The sequence below is a fragment of the Hippoglossus hippoglossus genome, chromosome 9, assembly GCF_009819705.1.
Source record: "Hippoglossus hippoglossus isolate fHipHip1 chromosome 9, fHipHip1.pri, whole genome shotgun sequence".
Taxonomy (NCBI): Eukaryota; Metazoa; Chordata; class Actinopteri; order Pleuronectiformes; family Pleuronectidae; genus Hippoglossus; species Hippoglossus hippoglossus.
In genome coordinates this window covers 2,765,684-2,776,766 of record NC_047159.1, presented here as the reverse complement: position 1 = coordinate 2,776,766, position 11,083 = coordinate 2,765,684, and the positions used below count along the sequence as shown (strand labels likewise).

At 46.8% G+C, this 11,083-nt stretch overlaps 1 protein-coding gene across 6 annotated transcripts in view; it reads left to right on the top strand.

Annotated features, from left to right (window-relative positions):
* The first annotated feature begins 4,416 nt into the window (after positions 1–4,416).
* The window catches only part of bmp2k (BMP2 inducible kinase), a 37,419-nt gene continuing 30,752 nt past the window's right edge, over positions 4,417–11,083 (top strand). For 5 of the 6 annotated variants that reach the window (XM_034595408.1, XM_034595410.1, XM_034595407.1 and 2 more), the window contains exon 1: positions 4,417–5,423. In XM_034595408.1, coding sequence (XP_034451299.1) covers positions 5,276–5,423 — 148 coding nt within the window. In that variant the 5' untranslated portion in view covers positions 4,417–5,275. The remainder of the gene's footprint in view (positions 5,424–11,083) is intronic. The other variant, XM_034595404.1, reaches the window with a different exon arrangement.

The following is an 11,083-nucleotide window of genomic DNA, read 5'->3' as shown; positions in this document are numbered from 1 at the left end:
TGTTTGAGACAGGGGCTGAACAGAGGAGCTGCAGCGACGGACGGTCTGAGGAACGTGACGTGTTGTCTGAACGTTAGAGAATGAAAACCTTGACGTGACAGCTGCCAGTCACTGAAAAGGTTGAAGGGGAAAAGTAGAATCCTTCCCTGAATCTCGACCATCCAGCTTCCACAACACTGCAGCCCTGAGAGCACCAGGCCTCCTGCGCACGTCTGCAGAGGAAATATAACGTTTCATAAATTCCTGGCTGTTTTATTTGTGCTGTAAAACAGTGGAGCTGCAGCCTCTGGTCCGTCGTCCTGCTGCAGCAGCTCCTGTCTTCACGTCTCTGCGTCCTGCAGGGGGCCCTCAGTAAAACTCAGGCCTCTCGCATGCTATTGAGGTGGATGAGGGCCTGAAGGCAAAGGCGTTTTCCTCATTAAAGCCAAAATAATCACCCAGAGTCCTTCACTCTGCAGCCCACCCCCCACCCCCGTCTTTATCTCCACTGAAGGAAAACAGGAAGACATACTTCCTCGTCCTGTGACAGCTTCACACACGTCCCCGGGGCCTCCATGTGTGTGTGTTTGGTGGGATAGTGACAAAGAGGTCGGGGGGGGTTATCAGCACAATATAATATTTTTAAAACACGTATTTCACATCATCCGTGTGACCGACTTTCTCTCAGGCTGTAATGTGACTGATACCAGCACTGAGACTGTTTTAATAGTGTTTAAAAGGTGGTTTTGGTGATAGTTAAACAAGCTAATTTACAAAATGGAAATAAGATTCATGTAATTAATACAAAACATAATCAACTCATTAGTGATGAAGTATTACACATACACCACAGCAACCACGAACATTTACAAAACGTTTTTTATACCAAATGTATGAACTTTGTTGAATTCCCACTAGAACCATGTCCGATTATTTATTACTGAACTTATTGTGATTTTTTAATCAACCAGTGAAGCCAAGTCAAATGTCCTGTCATCCTCTGTGGATAATAAAGAATATTATGGTTATTAAGTTTTGTTTTCCAATAATATAAAACACATGATTGAAATTGGCCTCTCTTCATACTTTAAACCTCTGGTACTTGAAGTATGAATCTATTCTTATACTTTTGTTCAGTGCACAGACTGTAAATAAAGATGTTTATATTATTTAAGATGTTTATCTTTATTTACAGTCTGTGGCTCAGAGCATTTTTACCCAGAGGATTTACCAAAGTAAAAGATCTGATGTGGATCAAGAGTCGATTAAAGTATTTATGCAGCCTTGTCCCATCAAGTAGGAACAGTAGGAAGGACTAGTAACATCTGCATTACTGTAGTTCTTTACATCAGACTGTCTGTAGTTCTTTACATCAGACTGTCTGTAGTTCTTTACATCAGACTGTCTGTAGTTCTTTATACTGTATGAAGCCTGTATTGTGTGACTGTATCTTCTGTGACAGTGTGATTTCTCAGAGTCTCGCTCCAGTGCAGAAAATGAAACTCATGTGGCAGCGTGGGGGAAATGTAGGCCAAGTTCGCCCATGCTCCCTCGCTGTGCTCCAGCCTCTGAACTGGTGTGTGTGTGTGTGTGTGTGTGTGTGTGTGCGTGTGTGTGTGATGCCAAGTGTAAAGTGTAGCCGACCAGAATTCAAGAGCAGAGCTTTTCTCCCTCCTGATGTGACTCCAGGAAATATAAGCTTGTCCGTGAAGTCTCCCAATTATGTTCCCTCCCCGTGAAGTCTCCATTCATGAAGCGAGCTGCCAGTCAGACGTTGCTGCTTCGCTGGGTCAGGAGGGATTCGAACCGCCGGCACCACGGATTGTAGGAACATCGAGGACACCGAGATTCCACCAGATTCTCCTACTGATGATTTCCAGTTACACTTTCTGTGAAGCTGCAAAACCGTACATGCAGCAATAACTTCATAATCCAGAATTGACATCAATTTGTTCCATTAAATCTTTAAATAACAAGACTGTGAATCCATTGATGCACATTTAATAAGTATTATTAGACTGAATCCTGTTTCCTCCCTTGTCTGTGAATCACTATTATTAGGAAACTGATTGTGAAAAACATTATTCAGCCCTTTACAGTCACATAGATCACTGTTGCTATAGGAACTGTTTTTTTATGATTTTGGGGAGATGTAAGTGGGCTGTGCTTGGAGGTCAGAGGTCAGAGGTCAGAGGTCAGAGGTCACCGCAGGAACCGGTTCCAGCAGGACGGGTGTTTGTCCTGATGTCTGTGTTTCTGTGTTCACACACCAACAGGTGGCGTCATACACCTCACCGGCAGCAGCACAACAATAAGTGTGTCAGGGAGGGAACAACCCCCCCCCCCTCCCTGTAGAAACAGGATGTATCCAGACATGAGGTAGGGGGGGTTTGTACGGTCATGTGATCCGGCTCTGCTCCTCCTCGTCTCTTATGTAATCCCCATCTCAGCCATGTGCTCCCCCAACAACCACTGACCTCAATATGCTAATTGCGACCACTTATCCACAGACGAAGACGGTTTCTTCGACTCTGGAGGACGATGCACGAGTTCGACGGCGAAGAAATGAGAGTGCGAGGAGTAATGTGTCGGATCCTCCTGCCCACACACTTGCCTTTTGTTCACAAGGCCGCAGGCAGCTGTCACACCGCTTCCTCGCCGTCTGGTGACAAATCACACTGTTGTTTCTTCCTCGGCTGCATCATTAGAGCCATAATAACCAAAGAAAAGCCTCATGTGAAAAAGACCAGCAGTGCTTTCTACAGGCAGATCAAAGCCACAGATGAAGACAGAGCTTTGATGGTGATTTTTATTTTGAATAATAAGTGTGAGGCAGGAGGCGACGTCGCTCCAGAGCAGCCTGAGCTTTTGTTTCTTTCTCTGTGCACTGCATTCTTTCCAGCCTGTTTTTATTTTTCTCCTGCCTCCACCAAACTGCTCAGACTGTCTGTGGCTGACACCGCCCAGTTAGAGAGGAGTATTGTCTGGGCGCCTCCTCTGGAAGAACATTCCTGCCAAGACGAGAACAATAAAGTCGGGCTTTCTCCATAAAATGTGGCTTCAAACGTCATATTTTGTGACTTGTGATAAAGTCAAAGACAAGAGATATGAGTGTGGGGTTATGGCACAGCTACAGTACATGTCAGGGTTATAGCTACAAAGAAAACTCTACGGGGCGTTATTACAACTTATCAAGTCAAAAATAATAAGAATTAGAATAAGAACACAAAGAAGTTGTGTTTACTTTACAGTTGGGAAAAATACATTCAACCAAGAAGCTGGTATCAGTGAACTTTTTGGACTTTATTGTCCAAACAAATGACTCACGAGAGGATTCAGTTGTCAGAATTGCTGCCGATTAATCTGCTTTCAGACATGCACTGATATAAACGCAAATGTCTGTGTCAGTTGCTCCACACATTGTCCTGAACTTTTCCTGCTGACCCCCAAGTAAAACGTATGGAAAATGCCCGAGTGAGCAAGTGAGTGTGTTGATGGTGTTTCTAACAAGTGACGGATGTGAAACTGGAAGAATACAAATATCTCACTATGACGTAAGAGACGCTGACGAAGACGTCAACTTGGAAATACAATACGATTCCAGAGCTTTTGGTGATGAGGGCCGATGCGGGTGTGGATGTGCTGTAAACAAAAAACCCTGAACTTTCCACAGCAGAATTTATGCGTCATGTTTTCGCCTCCTGCTGCCCTACAGGCTCCGCCCCTTAGCCTGAATGTGCCAGACATTTTTCAGTCGTTGCAAAATCATTTGACGTGAACAAACTCCCCCTGCGTTCTTCCAATGTGAAAGGTAAACTCAGGGGAAAAGGGCTAGAACCACTTTTCCGAGCATTGCGATTCAAATTCAATTTTAAACGCCGTCGTTACCAACTTTTTAGCCTAAATTTCCTCTGATATCCTCATCTGGAGCCACGTTTGTGCAGGAATCACATTTAGGCAAAAAAATTGGTGTAAATGAGGCAGTTTCCAGTCGTATTTGAATGTCGAGGCTTCTGGACACTTTGATGACACCACAGGAGCTGCATGTTGTTGTTTTTACGTTTGAAGAAGTGGTCACCAGTTACTTCGTATTAGATGTATTGTATTAGATTTGACTGCAACTCTGTTCACCCCTGAAAGTCCAAAAGTGTTTTGTGGACTCAAACACTTCAGCCACCACCTCCATCAGCACAGTGGTGAGGAGATAATGAACTATCCCTTCAATATTAATTTAGAATCTCATAATGTATCTTGTGGCATCTTGTGGTTAATTATGACTGAATATTATTGTGTATTTATTTATTTTTTTTAAATGTCAGGTAACATTGTGTCTGGCACCGTTGCTCTTCCATACACTCTCCACCCCCTCACCAATCACAACACGGGCGGGGGGCGGGGCCCGCGTCACGTTCGGTTGTCTCTGGTGAATAACAAACCGCCCACCTGCTCTGCAGCCTAACGTCAGGGAGGAACCACGAGTCTGACCCGGGGGAGCGGAGATGACCCAGAGGGACCGAGCCAAGGCGCCTCGTCCGGGGGACACCTCTTAAGCTACGGCCGCTGTCTCGTGTGTGCACCGGGGCTCCCACCGCGCGCTCCTGGATCGTCTCGGCCGCCTGGCGACGCTCGTCAGCCGCTAACCACCAGCACCAGCACCAGCAGCAGCACCACCGCAGCAGCAGCAGCAGCAGCTAGCGGGCTAACTAGCCTCCAGTGGAGTGGACAGGTAGCGGAGGAACCACAAGGACGATTTGAGGAGGGTCGCCCCGGGGCTGGATATACTCCCGGGAGGAGGTGTTGATTAACCCGCCGCTTTGCTGCGCTTGTCCTCCCCCCGCCCCCCGGCTCCTCGCTCCGTTGTCCCCGCAGCCTCCTGACCCGCTCGCCGCCCGAGTTCATGCGCGCTAGCCTCGGCTGCAGCTCGCTAGCAGGGATGTGTCACAGCAGCTAACGGACCCCACACTTGTGTTCGCCTGTGAGAGGGGGGGTGTTGTGTTGTGTTGTGTTGTGGTCCCCGAGAGGCCGACGAAGGGGGGGTGCATCATCCCGCCTAACGCCTGCTCATCCACCGTGCCCTTTTAATGTCGTGTCCCCCGCCGGCGACTGGTCCCTCCAGAAGAACCAGACGCGGGGCATGCAGGAGGAGAAAGCCCCGCAGATAAGCAGATAGGACGCGGGGACAGCGACTCAACGGGACCGGACTGTGCGGTTCGATTGACCCACCAAACCGGGGGTTTTATTCCGCAACCAGGCGGGTGGACTGAGAGAGGGAGAGAAGCGAAGGGGGGGCGGAAGGATGAAGAAGTTTTCCCGGATGCCGAAGTCGGAGAGCGGCGGGCTCGGAGGGGCCGGGTCCGGCTGCAGCTCCGGAGTCAGCAGCTACTTCGGGAAAGTGTTCGCGGTGGGTCGGTACCAGGTGACCGTGGAGGAGCTGGTCGCTGAGGGTGAGTACACACCCGTCCTCCTCCTGCCGGGATCAACCCCCAGCTCCGCTCCTGTTTATGGGGGGGGGGGGGCTGGTAATTGGTCTTTTCACTCCACAGTAGAAACACATTTTTTCCTCCCTGAACATCTGCAGCAATTTCCCCAAGAAAAGTCTCCCAGAGAGCGCAGACCCCCTTGTCCCAGGCTCTCGTGCTTAAACCGGGACACCAGGGGACATGGCTGGAAGTAGAACTTGAAACCCACCCCTCTTCCAGCTGTGGTCTACATCCTGTTTCTGGTGGGGTGGGGTGGGTGGCAAACAAACAACAGCCTGAGCCTCCTGTGTCAACATCTGCATGTAAACTTCATCCAACATGTTCATACAAGCTCTCCTGCAGTTTGCATGAGGATTAATGTGGTGGGGGGGGGGGGCGAGTATAAAAGGTTTGAGTCTCTTCTCCTTATGTCCCACTTTTATCCGGTTAGTCGTCAAGGTCGTTTTTTTCCACGAGGAAGTGTTTAGTCTTCTTTTTTAAATGCTCGTCACTACAGAATTAGGTGTAACTTGAGGAGACTTGACTGGAAAAAGTTCAGTCAACCTTCAAAATAAGATTCTCAGATATGGTTTAGTCTATACTGGACACTGGATTGTTAAAAGATCTCAGGCTTTTCAGTTTAGACTGAACCTGAATATCGGGTGTGAAAGGTTCGGAGCCCGGTCCAGAGCAACGGACCAAAATCTAGATGTGGTGTCTCTATCCGGTTTTAACTGAACCAGGGTTCCACGTAGGTGGTGGTGACAGGAAACACATGTCACACCAAATTCTTGAGTGCGCTCACTAAATTACAATGTGAAACAAACACTCACTGGATCAAATGCAGACGGTGCAATAAAGACATGGACCTTGGCTCAGACCTTGGTCCAGACCTTGGCTCAGACCTTGGCCCAGACCTTGGCCCAGACCTTGATTCAGACCTTGGCTCAGACCTTGGCCCAGACCTTGGCTCAGACCTTGGTCCAGACCTTGGTCCAGACCTTGGCTCAGACCTTGGTCCAGACCTTGATTCAGACCTTGACTCAGACCTTGGCCCAGACCTTGGCTCAGACCTTGGTCCAGACCTTGGCTCAGACCTTGGTCCAGACCTTGGTTCAGACCTTGGCTCAGACCTTGGCTCAGACCTTGGCTCAGACCTTGATCCAGACCTTGGCTCAGACCTTGGCCCAGACCTTGGCTCAGACCTTGGTCCAGACCTTGGCTCAGACCTTGGTTCAGACCTGGGTTCGTGAGAACATCTCGTTGTTTGAGGATTTAAAAAAAGCTGCTTTCAGACAGACACTGAGTTCCCCCAGAGGAGCTTCATGTGTGAAAAGCTGGAAAGTTAAGAGACATATTAATAAATATATTTAGCCTGTGTGTTGACAACATAACTGAAATGGCCAAGCATGTTCCTTCAAGTGTCACCGCGCTGTGAACACAACACGAACCTGATCTCACTAAATTCCTTCTGTGTCATCATATAATCATGTGAAGTGGTTCCGCTACCAGCAGACAACAAGGTGACACTGGGGCCTTTACTCATCATTGAGTCTCCAGGTAAGAGCCGGGTGTCTCGGCCTGTCTGGGCCCGTCTGCGCTGCTCGGCCAATCATATCGCACTGTAATCAATGTGAAGTGCAGTATCCTCCTCTGCGTTTAGAAATATTAAAGACAAGTGGAGAAATCGCACCTTATTCATTAAGGTATAAAGATGAATGTCAGTTTCCTACTAGAGCAGATGTACGATTACTTTACTGACAACTTTCGTAGAAGTGTAAGAAGGAGGTTTCAATTCTTCTTGAGTCAATAAATGCGTCCTGTTGTATTTACGGTGTCAAACAGGAAGAAGGGGCAGAGTTCTAACAATAACTTTTTAGTCAAATTAAGTGCAATGAGCCAAATCAGTATTTGTTCTCTAATGGAAGATGCTACTTCAGTAAGAACCTGTACAATCATAATCCCTTTCTACCATAACTGTGACCCACTAGAGGTTTCTATCTATCTGTTCAGAGTCCGTCCTGTGTCGTCTTATTTTATTCTTACTTTGCTGTGCTTAGTTTTCAAACTAAAATGGGACCAGCAGCATTTCCAAAATTATCATTTTCAGGCGCTCAAAAACTCCGTAGTAGTGAACGTAGCAAAAGCGATATTTTAAAACTCAAATGTAGTATCGTGGATGTAGCCTCTCAACTCTCGACCCTCGGTTTGTGATAAATCCTGTTCTCTGTGCATTTTTTAAAGCAAGAATAAACCTACTGCCAAGAAACACAGAATAGAAAACTCAAGAACAAGCTACAGTAACGTTATATACACGGTAAATCACTCAGTTCTGCATTCGTAATGTAAACACACACTTGCAGGAGCAGCTTGAGGATGCTCTCGTGCAGATGGAGCTCTCTCCGGTGTCCTGAGTGCTGAGGGAGCGGAGAGCTTTACTCTGCGAGCGCTGGTCCCATGCGCTGCCCACTCAGCAACACGGGCCCTCTAACCACCAGCCGACCGCCGCTCCGCTGGGCTTCTGGGTAACCAGCCCTCAGTGGGACGTCTTGTTCTATTTAAAGACCCGCTGGGCTGGTAAATAGGTGCAAATATCAGGGTGAATTTAACGCTGTTGTGGCCTCGAGCGGAAAAAAACACACAACTGATGCTATCGATCCGTTGCTTCCTGTTCTCTTCATCGTGCTTGTTGCCAGATGAGGTAAATAGCGGTGGTAAGTTTCCAGGCTGGTTACTCAGGGGCCGACAAACCTGCGGCTGCACACTGAGTGTCACTGGGTCAGTTGTGCGACTGATGTCTCGATAGTGAATGGATCATGTGATGTTTGTGAGTGGCTCATTCAACTGTTGCATAGCAGCTGTGCCATTTTAATGAGGAGCACGAGTTTCCCCGTAAAGCCCGAACACTCGGATATAGTTTTTCTGTACAAAGGAAACCAAAGAAAACGCAGGAAAACATTACATCACTTCAATATATATTCAAATTAAACTCGTATTAAGCTCAAAAGCTCCTGACACCACTCGGTGAGCAGTTTTTTCCAGTGATACACGTGTATCTGCAGAGCGGGATGGTTTCTACATCGAGTAGGAACATAGTCATTTCCGTCCACTGCCCTTCAGGCTCTGTGGTTTCTCCTCAGCTCCGTCGGATTCTGTCTCCGAGAGGAACTCAGAAAATGACAAGTGGGAACAGGAAGCATCTGTGAGCATGTCACCCTCCATCCACTAACTCTTACTGCACCAGGTTCCTTGTCCCGGCGCGGAAAGTCTAGGAATGCACAGAAATACATTTGATAAAACTATTTGGAACAAGTTTGGGAGTTGCACAAAAAGCTCAACAACGTTTGCAGACGTCAGACTAGAAACACTGGATCTCTCATATCCTGACACTTTGTCTTTACGCACACAAGAATAGTTTAAATTTATTTCACTGTGAATAAAAACAGTTGCATAGAAAAGGGAAGCCAAAGCGTCTCAATTGCCCCCTGGTGGCTGGCTGTAGTATAGGTACAAAACCCCCTCCGTGTGATTTTAGGTCGTTCTTATCACACTGATGTTCAAGTGTTCGCGTTTCTGATAAGTTCGGTTTCAGTTTAGATATCGAACGATATAAAAATGTGCTGCAACGTCTTGTTCGACAGCTGAGTGACACCCGACTGCTCGGGCGCGTATATTGGTGGAATCACGTCATTTATTCGTCTGCAGGATATTTTGACAACATTTCTGGATAGTGGGCGGAGTTGGAGACACGTTGTGAGTCTTTATAGACAGTCTACGATGTCAGGCTCCCTGTATGTGCTCGTCATAGCCTAGATTTTGTATTCTTTTTTAAAAAAGTCCCAGTTTGAGAGCAGGCTCACAAACTGCTCCCAGAGTTATTGCTCCGGTCTGCCGCGGTAATATTTCATCAAGCTATTTGCCGAGCAGCAGCAGATAACCGTCTCTGGAACCTGTGGTGTTTGTCAGCTCAACTTGCACAATGGCCCTTATGTCAGTGTTATTAATTGACCAGACCACGACCGGTACGGGTCTGCTGTACCTTCCTCTGGCTGCAGGTACAAGGTTAATATTTGCATGCGTCGGTTATTTCTCTTTCTCTTGGCTGGTGGTTCCATTTCCAGTTTTTCGAGCTTGTAGCTGCAACTTTATTATTTCATCACTGCGTAATTCCAGACTTTGTGAGTTTTTTAACCCTCCTCACATTGGAGAGCTTCACATCAAGCCTGCCTCTCAGCTGACTGGTCCGTCTCTGATGACACACGTCTGTCACTAAACAAAAAAACCCTTTTTCTCTCGACATGCTGACTTCACATAACTTCACCCGGGTGCTCACTGTCAGCGGAATCTTGACATGTTGTCTCTGTGAGTCACGGGGCTGCGGAGACGGCGGCGGCGCGAGACGTTTGGCCTCGGCTGAAGCGACTCGCTGACCACGACGAGCCACGGACCGTGCAAACAGAAGAAACGCAAACACTGTCTCCGTGCAAACAGTTTGTGTGTGTTCGCGGTGAGCACGTGGCCTCTTCACCTTGGCCTTTGTCTCGTGGGATCTGGCCCGACGCCATGCATTCACCGAAAGCCTGTTTTTATCAGTTCAAATGAAGTTCCGGCTGATGTTTCTCTCGCTTATACCAGACAAGCGCTTGGGAATCGTGTTTGATAAACTCTTTGTTGAGAAGATAATAAATAGAAGCTGAAGCCAACTGTTGAGTAAATATACTTTCGATATCTGCTGCCCTTTTGGTGTCCGACGCAGTTTAGATAACGTGAAAAGGCTGAGTCATGTGGTTGAAATCAGTACTAGTGATAATATTTTCCCACGATAGTGATTAAAAACCAATTTATCTCGGTTGGTGTTTTTACAAAGATGCCTTGCTCACAGCTCCGGTTTAGTGTGGAAGCAGCTCTGAGTTAAAACAACAGCCAGATAAGAATTTACAACTCTGGAAACCAGCAGTTGTTTCTCCTTGCGTGTGTTCGATTGGCCAACACAGCGGCTCGCAGGATGACCTCACATTGTGTCAAAGTTGAGTTATGCACAACTTTTGTTTGCATGACCCTGTTTTCTGTTAGGAGGACGTATTTCCTAACAATGGGCTTAACTTGTCTCTCTGTGAGGAAAGAGCTGTGGTTGTCGTGTTGTGAAACAGATGATGACGAGTAAAGATTGAAACTGGGATGTCACTTAGTAAAGCTCAAACCTCCACCAGGACCCAACAGTCTCCTTACATCCAATCGAGCTGCACCACATAGATCATAGATATCTGTCCCCCAAATACATTTCTTGTCGTCAGGATCCATGAAGCATCTGATAAATACTACATTTAAGATAAGATAGGATCAAATCATTTTTTCACGGGAGCCAGATATTTAAAAAGAGGAAAACAAAAGAGCAAGTGGAAAGTACAGCGTGGCAATAAATAGGCGATAGAATAAAATGAAAATATAATCAGGGTTGATTTGAAATTAAAAAAGTGAGATAAAAAAATCATAATATAACACGGAGTAGGTTAAATACCTTTTTTTTAAAACATCGATCTCTTCAGATCTCTGTACAGATTGTTTACACAGAGCAGGTCTTATTGTTGTGATTGTCATAAGACTTCATCGATCACTGCAGTTCTGATGTTTTTATTATTAATGAC